Here is a 27,375-nt window from a genome sequence, read left to right on the forward strand (position 1 = left end):
ACTGCATTCTTGCTGGCTATCTGCTCTCTGAGGAGAGTAGGTGATCTACAGGCCCTCTCTGTGGCCCCTCCTTTCTGGAGTTTACTCCAGGCATGGCTTGTGCCTTCCGGCACCCTAGACTGGGTTACATCCTCAAGGTACCCTCGGTTGTCCCACGACCAGCACTGGACTGTTATGGCCACAGGACAAGTTCTTGGAGGAAGTCGAAACAATTGTTCATCTGCTACGGCCCTTCGAGGAGAGGCCTTCCTGCTCATAAGCAGACCCTCAGCAGATGGATTATTGACGCTATTGCTTCCTCATTCGGGTCCTCTGGTCTCCCCGCTCCATTCGGGTCAGAGCTCACTCGACCCGGAGTGTGGCAGCCTCTAAGGCTTGGTCCTCTGAAGTGTCTCTCCAAGACCTCTGCGATGCCATGGGCTGGTCCACCCCGCTCACCTTTGTTAGGTTTTACAACCATGACCTCTGTGCCACTCCTGGCACCTCTGTCCTTCAACTTAGCTGTGTTATTTCACAGTGTGGTGGTATTGGACTCTTGTTCCCAAAGCGTTTCAACGTAGCTCGAGTTTTTTAAAGGGAACGTCTCTAGGTTACATATGTAACCCTAGTTTCCTGAGTGAACGAGACGCTGCGTCTCTATGCCACACCTCTGTCGTCCCTTTAGCGCTTCCTTTTCCATTACAGAAGCTGGCGCCGGCTTCACTCCATATGCATTTTATACTTTCTAGTCGTGACGTCACCCTGCCGGTGACAGCCCGCCTCCAGTTTTGACTGATTACACAAATTATTCAGAGCATGGACAATGCAGCTGCGTGTTCAAAGCGTTCAGACACAGCATCTAGTTCCCTCTATTCTTTCTTTCATTAGTCCAAATATAATTCACTGTTTTATGACTACAAATGAGAACAACAAGCAACAGACAAACAGCCTTCTGTTATAGACACGATTTTATTTTTCAGCTATGGGGAACTGCAAGTTGAGTGATACTTGGCTTGAACAAAAATTATTTGAAGATCGATTAAGGCAAGTTGCTAGCACATATTTGTGTGCGTGTTTTTCATGTCATGATATGAAGAGGTCTTAAAAGTCTTAATTTTGACATGTGAAACCTGCAGGAACCCTGGTGCATATATTTAGGTAGATATAATATATGTTTATTTTCTTTCGTTGTATTTATATATTTCAGCTGTTTCTGTTTCTTACATCTTGTCTCAGGACCTGAGGCCAAAAGGAGTAGATGTCGGAAAGGAGGAGCTGGGGGACATGGTAGATAAAGAAATGGCTGCCACTTCTGCTGCTATAGAGGAAGCTGTGAGGAGAATAGATGTAAGCACACTTATTTATCAAGTTTTAGACAAACGTTTCATGAGCATGGTATCCTATAGACATTATTGTGCCATGGGACAATCATCTGAAACTTTGTTAATGTTGATGAAAAAAATTCTGTTTTATAAAAAATTATAAAACAGGATGAAGGCATTGTAGGCTAATAATTACGGGTGTCTTTCTTCTTCTTAATATTTAGCAACCTGAGAGGTACAAAATGCCATAGTACTGATTCTCACGAAAACCAAGAAGGATCCTACAAAGAAAAATCTTTTTTTGCTATGATAAAATAGAAGGCAGGAAAATTAGGTGTACTTAACATACTGTTAAAAGAGTGTATAAAATTGTATGTCATTTTTGGGGGATCTGTCCTACGACTGATTTGCCATGCTGTTGGTCTGTCTGCAGGAGATGATGAATCAGGCCAGAAGAGACACTGAAGGAGTCAAGCTGGAAGTTAATGAGAGGTGTACATTATTCACTTCTTCAGAATTATTCATTATTCATTTGCTCTCTTTGAATACAAATACATTTTGTCTTGTTTGCATTCCAAACCTTTTTTTAACAACGAAATTTGGTCACATATATTTTTATTTTGTTAACAGTTAGGGATTAAAATTGAATTTGGATGTTGGTGGAACGGAGTTAAGGAATGATGTTGCTGTTTTAATCTCACACCACATATAAAAACATTCTAGGGGAGTGTGATGAGGGCTGCTGAAAATCGAATGGGATAAAATGAAAGGCAAATAAATATTGTTCCTGAATATCAGGCAAATATGAAATACTAGTCAATTTATTTCAGTGCTTCTCACTATTTATTTGTTTAGATCAATTTACTGACCAGATTAATCCAGATTCTTCTGTCTTACATTAACCTTTGTTGATAGTAGACATTTAAATCAATTTGGTTGTCATCACATGTTACTTAATGCACTGTTATTCACTTTTAGAATACTGTATAGCTGCACTGACCTTATGAAGGTAAGATGGAAGAACAATCAACTCCTATGGATGTTTTTTGTCTGTTTTCTCTTAATTCTGAGTAATGTTTTTCTCTTTATTCTTTATGCGGCACTTTTGCCTTATTTTTAGGCTATCCATCTCCTGGTGTTGGCATCAACCGACCTACAGAAGGAGATTGTTGAAAGTGGAAGGGTATGGTTTTAAAAATATCATGTTATAATACTATAGTATTGCAGTAAAACAAAACTTAATTTGTAATTTATCCTTTATAATGATCTGCCCAACACACACAAACACACACACACAGAGCAAACCAGAGAACACAGAAGAATTTCTTTTGTCATTTTTCAGCTGTGTAGGCTGTGTGTCTTTTAATATTTAATTAGTTAAATATATAACACAATAAAATTTACAATAAAACAAATTACAATATAGTTTGTTTGTGCAGAGTTTATTGTTATTCAGTTGTGATATATACCATATTTTCCGGTTATAAGCCGCTACTTTTTTCCTACGTTTTGAACCCCACAGCTTAAACAACGAAGCAGCTAATTTATGAATTTTTCATGGGTTTTTCTCGGTTTCACAAACTTCAAGCCAAAAAAATGAGTGACATAACATTAGACCAACGAAAAAACGCACCTCACCTGTGTTCTGAGCTGCACGGCATCGGGAGAAAAGCTTTCACCGGATGATTTTTAAACGCACAAGGATGCTAAAAGATAAACTCCCGAGAGAAATAGTTGTGAAAGGAAGGAGGAAGACAGTGAACAATTTTCTTGGTCGGCTACACGGTTACACCGTGTGTAACGTGTCTTTTTTTAAAGCCTGTGTAAAGTACATTAGTGTAGACGGCTTATAGACAGGTGCGGCTTATTTATGTTAAAAATAAAAATATTTGTAAAATTCAGCGGGTGCGGCTTATATATGGGTGCGCTTTATAGTCCGGAAATTATGGTAGATTTCTTTTTAAATTGCTTAATTAGACATTTTTTAAATACACCTGATTATCACATTAATACCACCTGTCAGTTATTTGCTATGGATTGTCAGTATATACTTGTTGTACATGTTTTCTTTTACTATACAAGAAAGGTTTGTTTGCTTTTCATTTAAAAGTTGTTGATTTCTGCATCACATTTAAGGTGTAGATATTAATATTTGTTTAACTTTTGAGCACTGTGACAGTGCTCAAAAGTTAAACAAATATTAATATTGATCAAAAAAATATTAATATTCAATAAAAAAAATATACACAATATATATTTTTATCCTAAAGCAGCTAGAATTTATGTGTTAAATTTTCAGTTAGTAAATGAAGTTTAGGAGTATGTACCAATGTGAAATATTAACAGTAGTGTGTGTGTGTGTTTGTTGTGACTGCTTCCTGCTGTTCTTAGGGTGCTGCAACAGTGAAGGAGTTTTATGCAAGAAATTCTCGCTGGACTGAGGGTCTCATATCAGCTGCCAAGGCAGTGGGCTGGGGGGCAACTCAAATGGTGTATGTATTCCTACTAAATCAGTCAGTACAGTTAGAAAGTACAGTACAGTACAAGTACTAATGCTTCCTTAGTTATAATGAGCTACCCTTCCAATAAGACCATGGAATTGTCTATGCTTTCAAACTTTTTCCGTTTTAGTGATTCTGCTGATAAAGTGGTGTTACACACGGGCAAGTACGAAGAGCTTATTGTCTGTTCTCATGAAATTGCAGCCAGCACAGCACAACTTGTTGCAGCTTCCAAGGTTTGAGACTAACAATAATTTTTTAGTTTATGATGATAATAATAATAATTATAATACATGGATTCATTATTGCAGATTTTTATATTGTTAAAAAACTTTACAGGCAAGTCAATTAATAATAGTTGCAAATATGTATGCTTTCTGACTTAACACTTTAAAAATTTTTGGAATGTTTTTAGCTGCTCTGCAAAGCAGTAATAAACAGCTGTACAAAAAGTGGATTGCGGCATGTGGCTGTGACTTGGATAACATTTACCCACCTGTCTGTTTTGCATCATTAAAAAAAGAAAAAAAACCCTGAATATTTGCAATATTGTACCCACTATAAAACTAAATGTAACATTTTCTTACATATATTACTTTACATTACTTATATTCTTTGTGACTACATATTTTTGTTTTTACAGGTAAAAGCAGACCGAGGCAGTAAAAAATTGTTGAGTCTTCAGCAAGCCTCTCGCCATGTAAATGAAATGGCTGCTAATGTGGTAGCTTCGACCAAGACAGGCCAGGGACAGATAGAGGAAAAAGGTATATCTGGGTATATAAATATGCTTGCATTTGTTTGTTTGAAGCAAAAGATGCAGTGCAGTAAAGTAACATCCATGTAAAATTCATGCATGCTTTTTCAAACTCAGTTTTGCTCCTGCTGGAGTGTATTACTTAAATGACACGCCAAATATTTGAATAATTGCATTGTTAATTAAATACAACTTTCAGTGAAATTTTTGGTTCAGTAACATTTTTGGGAGAATTAGTAAATGTTTTTATTTTAACATACAGTATGTCTTATCTTACCTTTTCAGTTGTATAGACATTGATTAAAAAATATTAGTCCACAAGTGTGTTTAAAGCTTAAAGGTATTACTAATACTAATCTTAATAACATACATACATTCTACCATAATATCTGTATTTTCTGGTATCTTATAAGGCAAATAAAGGTTACTTGCAACATGTTCACATGCTTTATTTATAATTAGGGAAAAAATTTTCAGCTATATACATCTTTATCTCTTACTCATATATAGACACTATGGACTTTTCTGGGATGTCTCTGATCAAGTTGAGGAAAGAGGAAATGGAGTCTCAGGTGTGTTCTCCAACGTTGTTATTTATTCAGTTTTTTTTTTTAATTACATGGTTTATAAAGTATATTAAAGCTATGACACATTGTTTAATTTAGTAAGATTTATATATTAATAATTATATATATATATATATATTCCGTATGATCTAATTTGTTTCAGGTGAAGGTCCTGGAGCTGGAAAGCATGCTTGAAAATGAGCGCCTACGACTTGGGGAGCTACGTAAAAAGCACTATGATATAGCAGGGGTTTCTATGGAACAATTAGAGCAAGATGACAGTGCTCTCTCTCCAGCGTTACCCTCCTCTCCCAAACCATCCAAACCAACATTAATGAAGAAACCAGCTCTTGCTCAGAAACCAAACATTCCTACAAAAAGCATGGTAAGGCTTTACAAGCTGTTATATAATGTGATTAGGACTGTCAAAATTAACGGGTTAGTAATGCGTTTAACCCAATAGACGGCACAATTTTTATTAAGTCGCGATTAATGCATCAATCATTTCTGTTTGACTATTTTAAAAAATATATAAATAAATGTAAAACTTTAATGCAACACATTTATTCACGACATCCGTACTTACTCAGACATAAAAAATAAAAAAAAATCTCCCCCGAAAAAATTTTCAATCACTAAACAATTGTTTTACTGATGCGCCAAGTCTCAAATCAAGCATCAAAATATGCCATGATGCCACACACATAGCAAAAGTTCCATTTGGTGTCCTGATGATTTACATAATTTAAATACCATAATTACTTTTAAAAAATTACAAGAAAATGTTTTCTTCATGCTTAATGTTGCATATGGTTTCACTTATAATAATAATAATAATAATAATAATATTAAAAATAAATAATAATAAACATACATTTACATAAAGCATCCAAATTTTGTCAATGCCCATGTTGATTAGAGTATTAAAAGCTTAAAAAGTATTAATATAAGGTACATTTAGAACAGATACAAATGAGCGATTAAGTTTTGGTTAATCCCAAGACAGCCCTAAATGTGATATATAATATAATATAATTTCATATAATTTATAATATATTATATAATATAATATAGTACATTATAGTATAGTATCTCTCAAAAGTGAATACACCCCTCACATTTCAGCAATCATTCTAGAATATCTTCTTGAGGGACAATACTATAGAAATGACTACTTTAGAATAGTCAATCTGCAGTTTGTATAGCAGTACAGATTTACTGTCCTCTAAAAATAACTAATACAGTCATTATTGTCAAAAAAGCTGGCAACAAAAGTGAATACCCCCGAAGTGAACATGTCAAAACTGTGTCCAAAGTGTCAATGCATTTTGTGTGAGCACAATCGTTATCCAGCACTGCCTTAATACTCCTGGGCATAGAATTCACCAGAGCTGCAGGGGTTGTTGATGGGATCCTCTTCCACTCCTCCATAATGACCTCATGGAGTTGCTGGATGTTAGACACATGAAACTTCTCCACCTTCTGCTTGAGGATGCCCCACAGCTGTAGAGTTCAGGTCTGAAGACATAAATGACCATGGTGACCATGGACATCACCACCATGCTTGACTATAGGCAAGACACAGTTTTCTTGGTACTCCTCACCAGGGTGTCACCACACATGCTAGACACCATCTAAGCCAAACAGGTTTATCCTAGTCTCATCAGACCACAGGACCTGGTTACAGTAATTCATGCTCTTGAACATGTTGCATGTTTCCGGGCTTTCTTGTGTTCCGAGTGGAAACCGTTCGGAAAACCTTTGTATGACCCTGACCACTGTACTGTAACTCTGTTTCAGGGTGTTACTGATCTTCTTATAGCTTTGGCATCTTTTTGGAGCGCAACAATTCTAATTCTCAAATCCACAGAGAGTCTTTTTGCCATGAGGTGCCATGTTGAACATCCAGTGGACAGAATTGTACTCAAAGCACCAAATGTTAACTGCTCTAATACAAGATACACAAATTTGTATTGTCCTGTCAAGCAGACAAAAACATGAACATGATGAATAGGAAATGCCGCTTTGCATTGTCAAAGATGTACAGCTGTTATCACTTATCACTTACTATCTTTGTTGCCAGTTATTTAGACAATAATGGCTGTATGCTGAGTTATTTTCAGAGGACTGCTATACAAGCTGCACATTGACTACTCTAAAATATATCCAAGTTTCATTTCTATAGTATTGCCCCTTAAGAAGATACACTAAAACGGTTGCTGAAATGTGAGATATGCATAACAGATTATATTGTAGATATAATAAAACAGATTATAGTTATGATAGCTATTTGCATGCAGTGCCATAAAGGATCAGCTTTTTTGTTTTGTTTTTATTAAGTGCATTGTAATTGTGTAATTGTGATTTATACCTTTCAGTTTAGGTAAATATCCCTTGGATGAAGTTCATCAAACCGGATTTCAATTTGCTGAACAACCTTTTTTTTTTTTTTTTTTAAACCCTGTATTCTCTCCCTTTTCTTTCTATTTTTTTTATGTTTTAGGAGATTAACAAGTAACTGTCTGTCTATCGGACAGATCTATCTGTCTATGAGAAAATATATTTTTTAATGAATTTACAGACTATCGATGCATATCTAAGATGGTTTCTGGTATTCAAATAATTAGAAACAGTCTAAAATGTATATGTATATATATATATATATATATATATATATATATATATATATATATATATATATATATATATAACACTTATGTAGGTATATGGCTTCTTGGGCCACTAATACAAATCCTAGAAAATGGTTTTAAGTTGTATTTTAATTTTTTGGGTTTTTTTTGTATGATTTGTTTGTTTGATTATTTGGGGTTGGTGTTTATATGGTAGACAATCATTTATAACCTTGTTTAAAATATTTGAATGAATTTAATCAACATTATTAAAGAGTTAAGATAATAGACCTCATAAAGCAAAAGCTGGTGTTTTTGTTAAATCACTTTAAATCATTGTTTAAAGCCTATGTCAACTAATTTTCATAACAAACACTATTAACTTTAGGACATCATAAAAATCATCTGGTCCTTATCAGGTTTTAGAATTAAGTAAACAACATCTGAATAACACATGACATATTACACCATCTTTATTCATTTTACAAAAATCAAGCTAAAATGGAGAAGCCATATGTGAAAAACTGTGTACACCAATGTTATAATATCATGTAGAATTACCTTTAGCAGCAATAACTTTAAGCAGTCGTTTTCTATATGACTTTTATCAGTCTCTCGCCCCTTTTACTAGGCCCTTGCAAGACCATGATTATGATTTTTTCAGCCATTCTTATATCGATTTGATGGTGTGCTTGGAATCATTGGCCTGTTGCATGACTCAATTTTGGTCAAGCTTTAGCTATCCAACAGATGGTCTCACCTTCGACTCTAGAATACTTCAGTATACAGAGGAGTTCATGGCCAATTCAATAACTGCAAACTGCCCAGGGCCTCTGATAAACAAACCCAAATCATCACTCCTCCACCACTGTGCTTTACAGTTGGTTTAAGGTGTTAATATGCTGTGTTTGGTTTTTCACAAATGTGGCACTGTGCATTATAGCCAAACACCTTTACTTTGGTCTAATCTGTCCAAAGGACATTGTTCCAGAAGCCTTGCAGTTTGTTTAGCAACTTTGCAAACCTGAGCCGCCGTCTTCTTTTTAGTGAGAAGAGGCACTCACCTGGCAACCCTTCCAGACAAACCGTACTTGTTGAATATTTTTTTAATTGTACTATAATGAACTTTCACATTTAACCTGCTAACTAAAGCCTGTTGATTCTGAGATGTAAATCTGGTTTTTTTTTTAATTTTTCTGAGAATTGCACAGTCAGACCTTGGACTGTGACCTCCATGCCAGGGAAGATATATTGACTGTCTTGATTGTTTTCCACTTGTGAATATGTTCCTCACTAAATTTTGTTTGATTTTTTTTAAGCAACAATTGCCTCCCTAAGATAATTGCTGAAGTATTTCCTTCTTAGTGTTAAGTTAACGCTTATCTGAATACTGCGACAAGCAAATTTCTAAAGCTTTTATTTAGGTGGTCATATTTGCTCATGATCAGATAAATAAAGGTATTTGATTTGCTGCATGTGATTCCCGCTTAGCCTCTTATATACTATAAAAACGTAAAGGTGTTCTTATTTAGTTTTTTTACATATGGTTTTCATTTTTCAGCATGATTTTTGTAATGTGTCATGTGGTGTTGTTCATCTGAGGTTGTATTTACTTAATTTTGAAATCTGATAAGGACCAGATGTGGTTAATTTTGCATTAAGTGCAAAATAAAGACCATTATTATTTTGCCTTTGCCGTTTTTCTTTTGCCCCAATTGTCCAATTTTACATTGGATGGGATTTTTTGGTATTAACGAAATCAATGCTACAAAAATACCATTTAAGATTAGGCATCTTCAGCAACTTCTTTACCCTAAATGTTTTTAACTGTAAAGATAATTGAGAATTTGAAAACCGGCTGCCGACTAAAAATGTGAATTCTTTTTCTAGTTAAAAACAGTGCAAAGAAAATTTAAATATACGGCCTTTTCATTTATCCTTAATTACACATAAAATCTTTTTAATTGTACCATATTTATTTATGTCATCAATAAATCACATTTCAATATAAACATTCTCCAAAATCCTCAATGTATTATAGTATTGTTTAAACACTAATTGCTAATTGTAATTCAGGGTTTGGACTTAGGACTTTGGATGGAGTGACAGATGTGGAGACATAGTGAAGGATACACATGCAGGCTTTTGTTAAATGAGAGTGGTAAAAACAGGCAAGGATTGGCAACAGCAAGCAGATATATCCAAGATAAGACAAAAAGGGTAAACCTGAAAAACAGGCAAAGGTCGTGGCAGGCAGCAAACAATCACAAACGAGGTAAACCGTCCTATGTCAACTACGTGGAAGCAATGGAACATGAAAACATGAGACTTGGTTTATGTGGCAATACAACCATAGGCTGACAAAGACAAAACATAGAACCCATTAGTACGTCAATACACAACAATGTGAGTTTGTTCCTGCAGACTAAGGGGGAGTTGGTAATTGGTTGGTAAGGGGCTTCTGTGAACAGTAGACCAATAGAAAACAGTCTTTGTAGCCATGGTGCACTCTGGTGGTGAGTGGGAGGAATGACAGGGTTCTACATGAAACTTATTAGAATACTGTAGTTCTATTAATACATTGTAATGGATTACTTACTTAACATTGTAATTATACATAAGGTCCATATTTGGACACTGACACAATTTTAATATTTTTGACTTTGTATGCCACCAGAAAAGAAGAAATACATATGAACCTAACTGTATGTGAAATGTTTTATTATTGTTAATATAAAAAGATTTTGGGGGTCAAAATCAATTTTGATGCTGATTACATCCACGCAGCATTTTCTTTCAATATTTGTAATTGTTTTGACAGGGGCTTCAAATTATGTCAAGTTTTATTACTACAATGATGTAAAGATAAATTAACTTGCCTACAAATTTGTTATAAAACAAAATTATGCAAATAGAATAATAAAATGTTTCCCTTTCTTTATACATCGGCAGTCTAAGGTCTAATTTGTTGAAAAACTGTTTGTTACATTATTACTTATCTTGCTCCATAGATTTCACATAAATACAAAAGTGTATGCTTTATTAGTATGCTCTGTTTAAAGTTCACCTAAAAAAAAGAGAAAACAGATTCAGTGCTGAAAAAAATGACCACTGCAATGAAAAATGTAAACTAATTTTATTTAAGATGAAAAAAAGCACATTTTGAATGTTACTTAGTTTACAAAATGTAGATAAATCACAAGTATCTATTCTTCACTTTTTTGTTTTATACATGAAAGTTGAATTTGTTTACCCATAATTTCCACAGCTGGGTCTTTCTTTTACAACTGATTCTGGTTTAGCATGGCTTTGTTTTGGTTAAAGAAAATCACAGATTAGATTACTTCTGACTGGTGCTAAGGGCACATTGCCATAAGCTTTTAAAAAATGATTTTACAAAACATGTTACAGCTAAACTTTTTTACTGTTTTCAAGGTCAAAATTAGAATGTTTCTTTAGTGGAGGATTACGAGATAATATGTACATAGTAAAGTGTGTAGTAAATGATCTAAGGTTTTCAATTCTTTGACAAAGGTTCTTACAAAAAAGGAAAGTTGCTACAATTCTTTCAGTCTCTTTTTATTTAGCATCTGTAAAATACCAGATCTGTTAATATAAGTGAATTAAGTCTGAAGACCTCACTGTACTGTAAATTTCTGAGTAATAAATGTTTGTGATGGGGGATGTGTGATTTGTCACATATTGCTTTGCTCAAAACCACAGTGAAAAACTGTTACAAAAGAACAAATGTGTCATTAATGTGTTGTGAATTAGTATCATAAGGTTTTATCTGGCATTCAGTTTAAACTTTTAAACTCAGCTTAAACTAGATAAAACTTTACAATTGTAACACCTCAAACTGTGTTATGTAAATGTGACCATAGACCATGAAATTCATTTGTTTCTTTAAACCTGCTTTGTGGCAATGTCTCTTGTTAAATGTGCTATACAAATAGGACTGAATTGAAATTTATTAGATTTCTAAAAATAAATATAGTTGTCTGTGGTGAAGTTTAATCATCATGATGATCTTTGATATCAATTACATACATACATACATACACACACATGCATACATACATACATACATACATACGTATATAATACATGAATTGTCTCAATACTCCTAGTTATAACAGGTAGTCTCTGCACAGGTAGTCTTTATACATATTGCAAATACAGTGGAACCCCGTTGTACGAGCCTAATTCGTTCTTGAAAATTGCTCGTAGGTCCATTTGCTCGTACGTTCGAACTGATTTTCCCCATTAGAATGAATGTAAAAGTGATTTAATCCGTTCCGAGATCTCATCCGATCGCTTATTTCTGCACTTATAAAGTATTTGTAGCCTATTTTAACAAACAAATACACTGCACATTACTGTAATGTAAATATAATATAACACTTACTCATGTGGTAGTGGTGGATTGCGAGTGTGAGACACACACCAGGCTCATAACCTTCTCGGTTTCCATGGTATTTCTATTTACTTTCGTTTTCACAGCACCATCACTGTTTATTGGTAGAAATTCTTCAAGATTTCTAGTGAAATAAAAATATAAAACTAAAAAAGTTATGTTTTTGCTGCACTGAACAATGAGAGCGACTGAGTGATACGTCATCAACTAAGCGACTGATGCGACCCTCCGCCAAAAACGGGGAACCGGCAGCATGGGTTTGCTCGTGCCTTTGAAATTTGCTCGTAAAACAGGGTAAAATTTTGCGAGCGAGTTTGCTCGTATCTCAGTTTGCTCGTACTATAGGTTGCTCGTACAACGGGGTTTTACTGTACTAGTATTGCAAATATGTGCTTCTGTGGCTCAGTCTGGTTGACAGTAAAGGGGTTTTTCAGTAGGTGAATTAATAAGTGTGTAATGACTGATTAAAAGCAGCCATGGCAAAACTTTTGAGAATGACACAAATATAAAATCTTCAAAAAATCTGCTGCTTCAGTGTTTTTAGATTGTTTTGTAACGTTACTATGGTATACTGAAGTATAATTACAAGCATTTTAAATGGTCAAAGGATTTTACTGTCAATTACATTAGAGCAGACCTTCTTCAAGACCTCTGCAATTCTCCCTGACATGCTGTCATTCAAATTCTGGGCCAAATTCTTACTGATGGCAGCTCATTCTTGCATAAGCAATGCTTGGAGTTTGTCAGTTTGAAAGTTCTTAATGGAATTAATGGGGGGAGTTTCCTGGCAATGGACCCAAACTTTTTATGGTTTGTTCCCCAAGCCACTTAAGTCACTTACACTAAATTGCCAAAAGTGTTCACTTGTCTGCCTTCACATGCAAATTAAATGAAGTAACATCAGATTCTTAATCAATAGGGTTAAATATAATGTTGGCCCACCCTTTGCAGCTACAAAAAAAAAGAAAAGGTGTTTTCCCCCTTAGTAACTTGTTATTTTAGAATAACACTTTACTTTATACTTACACTTTCATGTTTCAGATCATCAAACAAATTTAAATATTAGTAAAAGGTAACACAAGTGAACACAACATGCAGTTTTTAAATGAATGTTTTTATTATTGAGGGAAAACAAAATCCAAAACTACATGGCCCTGTGTGAAAAAGTGTTTGCCCATAAACCTAATAACTTGTTGGGCCACCCTTAGCAGCAACAACTGCAATCAAGTGTTTGTGATAACTTGCATTGAGTCTGTTACAGCGCTGAGGAATTTTGCTCCACTCATCTATGCAGAATTATAATTCAGCCACATTGGAGGGTTTTTGAGCATGAACCACCTTTTTAAGGTCATGCCACAGCATCTCAATAGGATTCAGGTCAGGACTTTGACTAGGCCACTCCATAGTCTTCATTCTGTTTTTCTTCAGCCATTCAGAGGTGGACTTGCTGGTGTGTTTTGGATCATTGTCCTGCTGCAGAACCCAAGTTCACTTCAGCTTGAGGTCACGAGCAGATGGCTGGACATTGTCCTTCAGGATTTTTTGGAAAATTAATTGGAAAATTCATGGTTTCATTTTTCACAGCAAGTCTTCCAGGTCCTGAAGCAGTAAAAAAGCCTAAGACCATCACACTACCACCACCATATTTTACTGTTGGTATGATGTTCTTTTTCTGAAATGCGGTGTTACTTTTACGCCAAACGTAATGGGCCACACCTTCCAAAAAGTAAAAATTTTGTCTCGTCAGTCCACAGCGTATTTTCCCAAAAGTCTTGGGGATCATAAAGATGTTCTCTTTGCTCAACAGTGGTTTTTGTCTTGGAACTCTGCCATGCAGACCATTTTTGCCGTCTCTTTTTTATGGGAGGCCTCTGATCTTGGGGTAATTTTGGTCGGGCAGCCACTCTTGGGAAGGTTCCATGTTTTTGCCATCTGTGAATAATTGCTCTCACTGTGGTTTGCTGGAGTCCCAAAGCTTTAGAAATGGCTTTAAAACCTTTTCCAAACTGATAGATCTCAATTACTTTCTTATTTGTCTTATTTGTTTCTGAATTTCTCAGCATGATGTCTAGCTTTTAAGGATCTTTTGGTCTACTTCACTTTGTCAGGCAGGTCCCATTTGAGATGTCTTGATTGTGAACAGGTGTGGCAGTAATCAGGCCTGGGTGTAGCTAGAGAAATTGAACACAGGCATGATAAACCACAGTTTTAACAGGGGGGCAAACACTTTTTCACATAGTTTTGGATTTTGTTTTCCCTCAATAATAAAAACCTTCATTTAAAAACAGCATGTTGTGTTCACTTGTGTAATCTTTTACTAATATTTAAATTAGTTTGATCTGAAACATTAAAGTGACAAACATGCAAAAAAATAAGAAGTCAGGAAGGGGGCAAACACTTTTACACACCACTGTATATCAGATTCAACTCTTCTGGGAAGGCTTTCCATGAGGTTTAGGAGTGTGTTTACTGGAATCTTTGACCATTCTTCTAGAAGCACATTTGTGAAACACTGATGTTGGTTGAGAAAGCCTGGATCGCAGTATCCACTCTAATTCATCCAAAGATGTTTATCGTGTTAAGGTCAGTACAGCCAAAGTTCTCCCACAGCAATCTAACCTATAAAAGCCTTTATGGACTTTGCTTTGTGCTTTCGTGTGCAGTCCTTTTGGAACAGGAACAGGAACGGGTCTTTCCCAAACTGTTACCAAAAGAGTTCCGTTCACTGCAACTAAGGGCCCGAGCCCAACTGCTGAAAAATAACACCACACCATAATCCCCCTCCACCAAACTTTACACTTGACACAATGCAGTCAGACAAGTACCATTTTCCTGGCAACCACATAACCCAGACTCATCCATCGGATTGCCAGACATTGAATTCATCATTCCAGAAAACACGTCTCCAGTGTTCGAGAGTATAGTGGCGACGTACTTTACACCACTGCATCCGATGCTTTGCATTGCACTGGGTGATGTCAGGCTTGGATGTAACTGCTTGACCATGGAAACCCATTCCATGAAGCTCTCTATGCACTGTTCTTCAGCTAATCTGAAGGCCACATGAAATTTAGAGGTCTGTAGTAATTGACTCCGCAGAAAGTTGGTGACATTTGTGCACTATGCATCTCAGCATCTGCTGACCCGCTTTGTGATTTTTCGTGGCCTAACACTTCATGGCTGAGTTGCTGTTGTTTCCAATCGCTTCCACTTTGATATTCCACCAGCAGTTGACTGTGGAATATTTAGTAGCGAGGAAATTTCACGACTGGACGGGATGCCACTGCACAGGTGGCATCCTGTATCCTGGTATTACGCTGGAATTCACTGAGCTCCTGAGAGGAACCCATTCTTTCACAAATGTTTGTAGAAGTGGTCTGCATGCCCAGGTGCTTGGTTTTATACATCTGTAACTATGAAGGTGATTGGAACATCTGAATTCAGTTATTTGGATGGGTGATTAAATACTTGTAAGTGTATAGCCACAAGTCAAAAAATTGCCATAAGGCAAATAGTTGCCTTTTGCAATTTGTCCCTGATGTTTTTTTTAAGTGTCCTGAAGCCTTTATCACAACACTCTGTTTTTGAAGTTCTTGATGATCCGATAAATGGGTGATTTAGGTGCAATCTTGCTAGCTGCAAAATCCTTGCCTGTGAATCCCTTTTTGTACAAAGCAATGGTTTCTGCATGTTATGCGCGGCACAGAGGCGGAAGCCGGAGTAACGGCAAACAGAGACTTTATTTGAACAAGGGCAGAGCCAACACAAAAACACCCGTGCAGTTCGGGATAATCCGGAAACGGAGCAGTTCAGATAATAAACATCCACGGTGCGTTATGGAGGAAGCGACGGGGAAGCGTCGGTAGTCCGAGGCGCGCGGGGGAAGCCGAACGCGGCCGTGGAGTGAGCGAGAAGTCCGGGCGAAGAAGGCACGTTGCGGGAGAAGCACAAGCGCGAACACACACAGCATAATCCTGCAAGACCACGCACGAACGTACAATAACGGACCCGGAATGTGGGTGAGTGAGTGGTTTATATGGTGGCAGGAAATGAGAGGATAACGTGCTTCAGCTGTGTGCGATTTGCGCTGCGTGCTTGGGAGCGCGCAGCGGCAAAGGCAGCCTCTGAAGGAGGCGTGGCAGGCGGATTCCTGACACTGCACTTGTTTCCTTGCAGGTACATTTTAACAGAGGTAGATTAACAGAGGAAGAACAACAATTTCAAGCACCACTCTAATTTTAAAGCTTCCTTATACCTTAGTGTTATTCTAACTCAATCAGCATGACAGAGTGATCTCCAGTCTTGTCCTCGTCAACATACTCAATGACAGAATCACTGACATAATATTTAAGTTCTTTTTTTATTTCTGTAGCACTTTTCACAATGGACATTGTCTTGAAGCAGCTTCACAGAACTTAAGAATTAAAGGGAATTGTGTTTGTTTATCCCTGATGAACAAGCCTGGGGTGACTTTGGCAAGGAAAAACTTGCCACAGTCAAATAATTTTTAATTTAATTTAATTTAATTTAATTTAATTTAATTTAATTTAATTTAATTTAATAAGTTTATTGTGTCTTACTAAATATGCAATAATTACTATGCTAATGATAGATTGTTGTTTCATGTAGCAAGAAGATCAGATAATCTGAGGATGAGGCCTTGGTGCACATAGTACAAATGAGCCAGGTGGCCTAGAAACCCAAGCAACACCCTGGATGCCAGTGATGTAGACCCAGCTGAAAGCTTAATGCCATTGAATTCTTATAAAGGAGGCATATTTAAGCATCCACTTTGAATTCACTTTCAAGAAAGGCAAGAGCTATATTATGCAGTATAAGCTATGTTTGACAAAGGTGACTAAACTGGCAGCTTATAAAAACTAGTCATTAAACCTGCACAAGCATGTTGAGGTCAGTTAATAATACTTATGTCTTTAGGTTACATAATTGTTACACTGCATAATTGTTGCAGTGCATGACACTGCTAATGTTGTTTAGCACCAGGTTTGGAAATTAACAGGGACTTGGGGCAAAATTGACACTGCACAACCTCTATTATCAGTGTCATGATTTGAGTGTCATATGAAATGAATGAAAAGTGTTATATTTAAGAGTAAATCTGCCGATGTTGCATTAGATTGGAGCATTACTGCAAAACCAATCACAAACATTTGTCGAGAATGCAATGCCCCGTCAAAGCAATTTCATTAGTCACTGTGAAAAACGGCAGACTTGTTTAATGTGCGTGCTTACTCTCTGAATTCTGAATGGTTTTGCGATCATTTGCGATCTTTTTTAATTTTTATAAATGACATTATAACAGCTGATATATTTTTGCTATGAAAGTGCATAAGACATTAGACTCAAGTCATGGGCTGTAGTGGGTTTTTTTTTCTTTGCTTCTTAAATAATAATAAAAAAGGTTTTATTTTCCAATCTGTAAAAGTCAGTAAACAAATTCGTAAATGTTTCTTGGTTTGTTTTATCTGTAGCCAAAATATGACTTGTTTGTTTTTACCTAGTTTATAATGCTAATGATCCCATTAAAATGATCACCTGTTTAAATGTAAGTAGGTATATGAGGTCATATACTGTTACATCAAATTTAACTGTAAATGTTAAGGTGACATTTCAGTTGTTTTGAAGCATGGTTGTATTAGGTTCGTGTTCCTAATCAGTGTGTTACCAATAGAAGACAGCAGTCTGGAGCAGAGCATAGTGTAGGGACATAGCCGGAAAGATACAGTGCCAAGCACAGCAATAAGACTTCTTTAAGGGAGATAAACAGTTTTTGTTGCTGTCCACATGCTCAATATCAATATTACAATACCATGGCACATATAATGTATGCACATGAATCAGAGGGCTTAAATGCACTTTCTACAAATAAAATTCCCAAGCTACATCGATATCTCACACTTTAATTCAAAGACTCAAATAACTGATCTCATTAGTCAATCGACCTTCACATCTTCAGCTGAATTACTCTTTTTTTATGAATCATGTGTGGTTAAAGAACTTTATATACAATAGCAAAAATTGCATTTATACTAGTTTGCAAGGAATTTTAAATGTCTATGGCAAAAACTTTGTTTGCAGCATTTCACACACACATGCAGAACTTAATAAGAACACTTCATCACAGTCACAGCAAGTTACCACTCTCTGCAGTATAGTGATTATGAATTTATGGTTTGTGCACTACTGTCAGTAATCTCTCTAACCTAAATAAGCGAAATATAATCTAATGACGCTAATAAGGACAGCAAATAATAAGAAAAGTTTATATGTCTCCATTAATGAATAGTTGACAACTCCAGTGATGCCCATATAATTTTTAAACACATTTAGAACTGCTTGACACTTTTCTTCCTGCACTACCTCATAAAGCTGTTTTCTCTCAGTTTTATTCTTCCCACAAAGAGGTTTTTCATCGCTAGCAGAAGCATCAGTATTAACCCAATGCATTATGGTGATTTTAAATTAAGGCAATGTGTGTTTTTGTGCAAAAAATCATAAGCAAAAATATAACAATGTCCAGCTTTTCTTGAAAACTCCATCTTGTAAATGTCCTTGTAAGTGTGTCTGTGACCAATCAGTTTCTTCACTGCTGTCACACTCTTACAATGAAAATATGGAATGTAGCATGAAAATATAATGAAATTGAATTCATGCGAATATACTTGAGCTTGAACAGTTTGCTACATATGCGAGTTGTGAGCTCTGACTAGTGTGCTCAATGACCATTCAATCAAATGACATGAAAATGCAGACATTATTGGCCATCAGAGGTCCTCAGAGTGGGCAAATTTCAATCGGATTGGTTAAAACAAATGCTTCAAGCAGCATGGAGCTTAGGTGCTGACTGTAAAGGCTCAAGGGAGATAATTTGACCCTGGCAACATGTGATGTGATGGCTGAAATCTGTTTGGATAGAAATTTAAACCTGAACTACACTTGCACCATACACCTGATTACACCTGACTGACATTTATACCCGATGACTGTTATTCATCTGAGCCTCAAAGCTGATGAGTATGTTTTTAGAACCAAAATAAACATTATGAATTGAATAAATAACTAAAAAACAGCTAATGCATTTATTTTATTCCTTCTGTTTTGTGCAACATGTGGTCTGTTTCCACAAAAATATATATTATTTTCTCACTCTCCCACCAGTATTTAAGTTTTGTCCCGCTCCCACCCGCAAAAGCCTGTAGGTAAAATGTATAGGTAATTTTATTTTAGTTTGACGTTTTGTGTAAAAGATGAGCATGGAAATAAACAAGGACATTTTCAGAACATAGAATATATACTGAACAATATCTTAAAAAATAAAATAAAATAAAAACAGGCCAACGTTTTGTTCCTTTTTGAATATCTGTAGCAATCAGTGATTCATCAGTCTCGTGCCTTTTAGACATTTTGCCTCGGTGTGCTCTAGTAGTCTCCCGCGCATGAACCACGCGTGAGTTCGTTTCCGTTCATGTGCCTGTAAATCGCTTTATTTTAGTTTAGTTGCCATTGTTGCTTTTGTGCAGTAAAACATAAAAGTTTATTTGTTTTTAGTAATTTGTTTATTTATTTTATATTATCAAGTGGGAGTCCTGCCAACTTTCTCAAATATTTGTGCACACAGTTATCAGGCAGTCACATTAAAAATTATTTGTCAAATAGGCCTTCCTTAGAAGGCTGCTTCTCTAAACTTTCTTGGATTTTAGAGGAACAGCACCACCTGGTCAAAATGTATGAGTAGGTTTTTTTGAGGGAGAGAGCAGGAGCTTTATCAGGAACCCTTTTTCAATTAAACCTTGTGTGTATTCAATTAACGCTTGCCGACAATCATGTCCAAATCTCCTATAAATTAAAACCATTGTTATTTTAAGTCCATGAGGAAGGAAATGGCCTGTGCATCAAAACCTCAAAAGGAAACAGCTGTATTTTTGGTTTTGCATTGTCCAGCAAGTCAAATGTCCACCAATTTTTTTTTACCTGTTTATAGCGAAGTTAGTCTATCCTTAATGATAGATTTTTTTTTCCAACAAAAGATTGCACAGAAATACTGTGATCATGTTTGATTTCAGACTTGCCACTTCTACTAATTTTAAAAATCATAAAAGAAGAAAACTTGTGTTATAATCAGAGATAGATTCTAATTACCCTTAGAACACCTTAAGGCTAGCGTGACTTTCTTACCTACTTGTGAAAATCTAATTTCTGACACCATGGATCTGTTAGATTTCTTTCTCTAAATTATTTATGATTCTATAAGATGTTGAATGCAGAAAAGTCACCTTTGCTCTCTAACATGCTTCCTGCAAGTGACACACAAAAACACAGGTGTCAGGGAGCACAGATTCTTTTTTCTCTCTCTCTCTCTCTCTCTCTCTCTCTCTCTCTCTCTCTCTCTCTCAAAAGTTTATATATAATTATATTTGTTATATATACAAATATATATAACACAATAAAAAAAACTATATCCAAAATGAATGGCTCAGACAGCAGCATTTGTGGGTCATTAGAATGTAACCCTATGATCAAATAATTGTAATGTCTTGTCTTTGTAGACCAAAAAACCAATAGCTTCAAAGTACCAATTGTTTTATAACAGGCAAACAGTCTTTTATCTTTATGTTTATCATCCTAAACAGTTAGAAAGGCTTTTAAAGATGTCTCTTGATCAAATAGGAGTAATTTCTTCTTCTGAGGAAGAGTTTTTTCTCTGTCTTTGTAGCCCAAAGTACAAAGAGCTTACCAATAGTTCTCTAACAGGCATACAGTGTTATCCTTTTATCATTGTGTTCATCATCTACATTAGTTATCAACAAAGATCAGGCGACTCATCAGTTTTACAGATTATTCTGCGTTAGTAGTTTGGTGGAACTATGAGCTATCAGCAAAAATCCACACTGATGTGTAGCTGTCACAGATAGATGTTTTCTTCTAAATATTTCAGTTATTTACTTTATAGAAAGGTATTGTTTTTTTATTGTTTATTATTAAAATGTGTAGAATTAGGATTACTCACTTGGAAATTATATTTCAGTTGCATAATAATTCTGTAATAGGGACACTTACAGGGGAACAGTGTGCGGTGTTTTTAAAACCTGTTGTGTAACACCGAAAGCACAAGGAGACACACACATAATAAGAAGTTACAAATTGATTAATTGCCACAAATATTTTACCGGAAAAAACAAGTGCAAAATGTTTTATTGTATAATAGTTCATATATGGTTAAAACAAAAAAAAATGCATTTGGTAATTTTGTTGATAGAGTGATTTATAAATGTAATTATAGTTTATCACTGTTTAAAGAATAGTGTGATTCGAAATAGCTTACTAACATGGATCATGATATATCAGATGTTTGTGTAATAGGTCAAGTAATTCAGGCTCTTGAAGATGAAAAGACACAATTAGAATGGAAATTGGAAATTGTATTATAATATATAATATTCAGGCAAAATTACAAAGCTCACTTAGCTGAAATTGATGCAGACCATAGGTGGTTAGCAAGGTGAGGACCTCAGAAAGAGAAAGGTGTCCAACAGAATAAATGCTTGAGTTGAGGAAAAACAAGGAACGAAGGTTTATGTTTAAGAATGTAAACTTTAAGACTGAAGATCAGTTAATTAGATTTAAACTTAAAGCAGAATGCTTTAAAGTCAAGTCAAGTCAAGAAGCTTTTATTCTCATTTCAACTATATATAGCTGATGCAGTACACAGTATAATGAAACAACGTTCCTCCAGGACCCTGATGTTACATAAAACAACATAAAACAACAATCACGGAAACAGAAAACACAGGGTCAAGGACTAGTAGAAAAATCCTTGCCACATAAAGTGCATGTGTGCAACATGGTGCAAACAGTGCAAAAAGTAAACACAAGACAGTGACTAACACAAGTATAAACACAAAACACAAAATAGCTCCGCCAGTAAACCTGCTGTAACGAGATAAAGTGAACAGTAGCAAAAAATGTGAACAGAATATTGTGCAAATGAGCAAATAGCAGCAATCACAATAAAGTGAACCGTAGCAAAAAAATACATTAATTAAAATGTAGACAGAATATTGTGCAAAAGAACAAATAGCAGCAATCCCGGAAGATGTGCAAAAAGGGCATGTTTACATTTTGTGGTAATGATTAGTGTGAGTGGTACTGAATCATGGGTGTGCGAAGTGTGTGATGTGTTGAGTCCGGTTTGTACAGATCAGTCACACAAAGTGGGTATGAGTGTGTGTTGAGTCCAGTATGTACAGATCAGTCACACAGTTTGTTTGTGTGTGTGTGTGTGTGTGTGTGTGTGTGTGTGTGTGTGTGTGTGAGTTCAGTTCAGTTGTTTGTTGAGTAGCCTGATGGCTTGAGGAAAGAAACTGTTACACAGTCTGGATGTGGAGGCCCGAATGCTTCGGAACCGCTTCCCTGATGGTAGGAAAGTGAAAAGTGTGTGTAAAGGGTGTGTGTCTTCATCCACAATGCTGTTGGCTGGTGTATATGTCCATGATAGAGGGGAGAGAGACTCAGATGATCTTTTCAGCTGTCCTCACTATCCTCTGTAGTGTCTTGCGATCTGAGACAGTGCAGTTCCCAAAGCAGGCAGTGATGCAGCTGCTCAGGATGCTCTCATTGGTCCCTCTGTAGAACGTGGTCAGGATGTAGGGAGGGAGATGAGCTTTCCTCAGCCTTATCAGGAAGTAGAGACGCTGCTGGGCTTTTTTGGTGAAGGAGCTGGTGTTGAGTGACCAGGTGAGGTTGTCCACCAAGTGAACACTAAGGAATTTGGTGTTCTTGACGAGCTCCACTAAGGATCCATCAATGATCAGTGGAGAATGGTCATTCTGTCTTTCCTGAAGTCAACAACCATATATTTAGTTTTGTCAACGTTTAGAGACAGGTTGTTGGCTCCACACCAGGCTGTTAACCATTGCACCTCCTCTCTGTATGCTGACTCGTCGTTCTTGCTGATGAGACCCACCACGGTCGTGTCATCGGCGAACTTGATGATATGTTTCGAGCTGTGCATTGTTACACAGTCGTAAATCAGCAGAGTGAACAGCAGTGGACTGAGCACACAGCCCTGGGGGGCTCCATGCTGCTTCCAATCCGGACTGACTGAGGTCTCCCAGTCAGGAAGTCCAGGATCCAGTTACAGGGGGAGGTGTTCAGTAGGCTCAGCTTCTCAATCAGGTGCTGAGGGACGATTGTGTTGAATGCTGAGCTGAAGTCTATAAACAGCATCCGAACATACGAGTCCTTGTCGTCTAGGTGGTTGGAGGCCAGATGGAGGGTTGTGGAGATGGGATCGTCAGTGGAGCGGTTTGGATGATACGCAAACTGCATGGGTTCCAGTACGGGTGGAAGCTGGGTCTTGATGTGCCTCATGACATAGTCATTGAGGGTGACAGTAGACTTCTTTAGCATGGGAATGATGGTCGTCATCTTGAGGCGTGTAGGAACAGTGGCGCTGCTCAAGGAGATGCTGACAATGTCGGTGAAGACATCCGCTAGCTGCTGTGCACATTCCCTGAGCACGCTGCCAGGAATGTTGTCTGGTCCAGCAGAATTCCATGGGTTAACTTTGATGTGGGCAAGTGGAGGAGATAATGAAGGCTGCCGGAGTTGGCGGATGTGCCGGTGTCGTTCAAATCCGGGGTGTGGGAACATTTTGGATTTCATGTTTGTTACGATGACAACAGAATTAAAACAGTAGATAGAACTGCGACTGTGTGTAAGCATTGTACAAAATGCATTCAATATGCTAATGGCAACACTTCTAATATGACAGTTCATTTGAGAAGACATTTCACTAATGTGTCGATAAGCACAAACAGGTGAGAGGTGGTTAGGAAACAACTACTGTCCGCAGCATTTAAGCAACCTCTCAGTGATAAGTCGGACAGGGCAATAGCCAATGATTGAGATAAACGAAAATCAATATGGCGGCAATATATTAACGTGCTTGAAATTTCTTTATGTACATGATGTGCGTTAATAAATGAGAATGTGCATGCACGTGTTTTTGGAGGGTTTTTTACACAACAGCGTTGCCACGATTTGTTTGATGAAGGCATGCTATAAAAATGTACATACAGTACATGTTTGTTAACTGTCAGGAATCCATGTGCCAAGCCCCTCTTCGGCGCCCCCTTCGGCGTGTCAGGTGTTTTCTCGGCTGCTTTCTCTGACGCTCCGGCTTCAATTGCGCACATATGGTGCTCGTTTAGCATCATCACCAGCTCCTATTTAAACTTCCACACTCTCACCGTCCATTATTGTTGGTATATGTTGGTTCACGGCGGTCGTTGTTATCGCGCATGCGTATCCCGGTACGTACCTTCCCACCGGCACTTTTCCCCGATCCTGCCGTTGTTCATTCTATGCTTTTGCTGCTCATCCCATGTTCCGCGCTGCGCTTCTACCAAGCTCTGCTTTCGCCTCCCGTTCATCGCATAACATTTAACAACAAAAGGCATATGTGCACTAACTAACAGCAGAGATTCACCAGTATACAATACAACACCTGTAGCATCTGTAAGACTTAATTTTTCCGCCACTTTCTCGAGTTCTTCTGCGGCTGCACCGAGATAACTGACATTAAAAGGCAAATTTTCCCCCCTTGTGCTCGAGATATTAGGGTTCGACATAAAAAAATCGACATAACCGATAAAAAATGCTTAGACAAAGCGAGAATTTGGCGGTTCCACTTCAAAAACGTCGACTTAATAGGGTTTTCGAGTTAACCGAGGTTGAGATAAGTGGGTTCCACTGTATTAACATTTCCAAAATGTCTATTTTGTCATATACTCATCAGGGTCAAAGCAGTGAAGCCCAAGGACCGCTCCTGAGCCAGGGCCATCAGAGACCTCTACTCCCCAGAAAAAAATCTGCCATGCAATAGTATTTGCAGATATTTTTAAAACAGAGGAAAGAAGAACAAAGCCTTTGTCAGACATCATTCATGAAGAGGTCACCTCATACAAGGCCACAGGCTGCATCTCTGTGGATGAAGACACACTCGCATGGTGGAAGAGCAATGAGCATAAGTATCCTCACATTGCTAAGTTAGCCCAACGTAACCTCGTTGTTCAAGGTTCATCTGTGCCAAGTGAACATGTTTTCTCAACGGCTGGGGACATAGTCACTGCAAGTAGGTCTCGCCTCTTGGCAGAAAATGTGGACAAACTGATGTTCTTGCAGAAGAATATGAAAATTAGGTGAACAGAGGAGTGTTTTTTTTATGCAACATTTTATAGCAATTTTGATAGCCAGCATTTTGTTTTTAATATCTAAATATATACAGTGGCACTTTAATCTCTAGTTTCCAAATACTGCACTTCAATTTCAAGTGAAAGAAATGTATCCTCACTCTCAGGGAATAGAAGCATTGTTTATATTGTTTTTGTGTTAAGATGGTTAAACTTATGCTTAACTTTATGATTATGGCCTTTGCTATTGTTATAGCCTCATTATATTATATTATTATATTATATTATATATTAATGTTTAAAATATTTTGACTTGTTTAAAAGATAGAGCTTGTAAGAGTTCCTCTCTTTTTCTTTGTAAGAGCTACACTGAAGTTGGCAGTTTGATAAATGCAAGTTAATTTCAGTCTTTGTGTGCTAAAAAGGCACAAGTTCCTGTAGAGATAACAATACACATTCTCCTTGTTTTTTTGCCAAATAAACGGAAAGCGTCATCATCAATGTCTTTTCTCTTGCTGTGTCAAAATCTCACCTAGCTTTTACTCAGAGATGGTCCCAATAATGTGCTTAAAGTCAAGTCAAATTCAGTTAGTGCATGATTACATTACAAAAATAATACTGTATCCTAAATTGTGGATAATTAAGCTAATAAGCTATATATTAAATGCTGAAGAAAATTTCTGGACTGTTAAAGATGAAAAGAAAAAAATAACAACAAGAACCGTACAGAACCAAAAACCGTGATACGAACCGAACTGTGGGTTTTGTGAACCGTGCCACCTAATATATATATATATATATATATATATATATATATATATATATATATATATATATATATATATATATATATATATATAATTATTAATATATAAATCTTACTATATATATTAGTATATATATATATATATATATATATATATATATATATATATATTAGGAAATATTTTGAAATATATATAATATATATATTAGGGGTATATATATAATCTTTTATTAATTTTATAAAAGGGGTATCTCCTCGGCCAAGAAAGACGTGACCCCCCCTTTAATTTATACCGTACAAGTAATAAAGCATGTATTACGATCAAATATTGCAGGGACTTTGAAATGTGAGCGGCACTCAGGGACAATCACTTATAAAAATTACGCCGTTTTAATGATTGAGACAAACACAACAAAGAACTAACTACACAAACATACAAAAAAAAAAAAGTTAACAATAGGTAAAAGGAGGAAGAGAAGGAAAAAGAAGAAAGAAAGAAAAAGTAAGAAAAGGAATGGCAAACTCGACTTCAAAATAACCACAACCTAAACTAGAATTATCAAGAAATTCAAATTCACCTTAATAAAGGAGCTCGAGCTTAATCACGCATTTAAACTGGTTGGTAAAATGATTACTTGCATTGGCTTTGTGCTGAACAAGAATCCGGATTTGGTATTTTAAGGAAATTCTTGAAGAGTCCTTTAGGAGGGAGTTAGATGTTCAGAGTAGGATAAGTTTTTGAAGGTAAAGCTTGCTGGAAGATCTTCATCAAAGGGTTTGAGTCCCATCTTGAAGAAGAGTTCTTGAGCAACGATTGGTAGAGTTCATTACATTTTAAAGGTCCCCGAGCCACACCCATCTTTGGTGGAATGGCCAATGCCAGGCATGAACTTTTCGGAGGGAGAAACTTCCTTTGTTTGTGCATTTGTGGGGGATTACCTGTTTATGCTTGGTTTGGCTTTGGTTTTATCCAAAGTGTATTAAGACAGTACGATACACTTCATGATCTTGCACCCTTGTTTGGAAAATAAAGAACATATAATTTTGAGATCATTCTGATATTAAGCATGAAAAGAAAAGACAGCAATAAAGCAGAGGTACATTAATGTACCGGGAAATAAGCCCCATTCTTCTCTTCTGACAATAGATATTGCTTAATAAAAATCGGATGGTGTGTTTTCATGAGTGCATGATACGGTTTTACCTGCTTAAAACTGCTCTCT

At 36.5% G+C, this 27,375-nt stretch overlaps 1 protein-coding gene across 2 annotated transcripts in view; it reads left to right on the forward strand.

Moving 5' to 3' along the window:
- hip1rb (huntingtin interacting protein 1 related b) overlaps positions 1-25,865 on the forward strand; it is a 59,604-nt gene extending 33,739 nt beyond the window's left edge. The window contains exons 23-32 of one of the 2 annotated variants that reach the window (XM_046841446.1): positions 1,216-1,326; positions 1,735-1,793; positions 2,280-2,310; positions 2,422-2,484; positions 3,693-3,793; positions 3,933-4,038; positions 4,446-4,569; positions 5,070-5,131; positions 5,289-5,510; positions 24,993-25,865. In XM_046841446.1, coding sequence (XP_046697402.1) covers positions 1,216-1,326; positions 1,735-1,793; positions 2,280-2,310; positions 2,422-2,484; positions 3,693-3,793; positions 3,933-4,038; positions 4,446-4,569; positions 5,070-5,131; positions 5,289-5,510; positions 24,993-25,079 — 966 coding nt within the window. In that variant the 3' untranslated portion in view covers positions 25,080-25,865. Of the gene's footprint in view, positions 1-1,215; positions 1,327-1,734; positions 1,794-2,279; positions 2,311-2,421; positions 2,485-3,692; positions 3,794-3,932; positions 4,039-4,445; positions 4,570-5,069; positions 5,132-5,288; positions 5,511-7,503; positions 7,760-24,992 lie in introns of those variants that run through there. The other variant, XM_046841447.1, reaches the window with a different exon arrangement.
- The last annotated feature ends 1,510 nt before the right edge of the window (positions 25,866-27,375 follow it).

This window comes from Silurus meridionalis, chromosome 27 (genome assembly GCF_014805685.1).
Source record: "Silurus meridionalis isolate SWU-2019-XX chromosome 27, ASM1480568v1, whole genome shotgun sequence".
Classification (NCBI taxonomy): Eukaryota; Metazoa; Chordata; class Actinopteri; order Siluriformes; family Siluridae; genus Silurus; species Silurus meridionalis.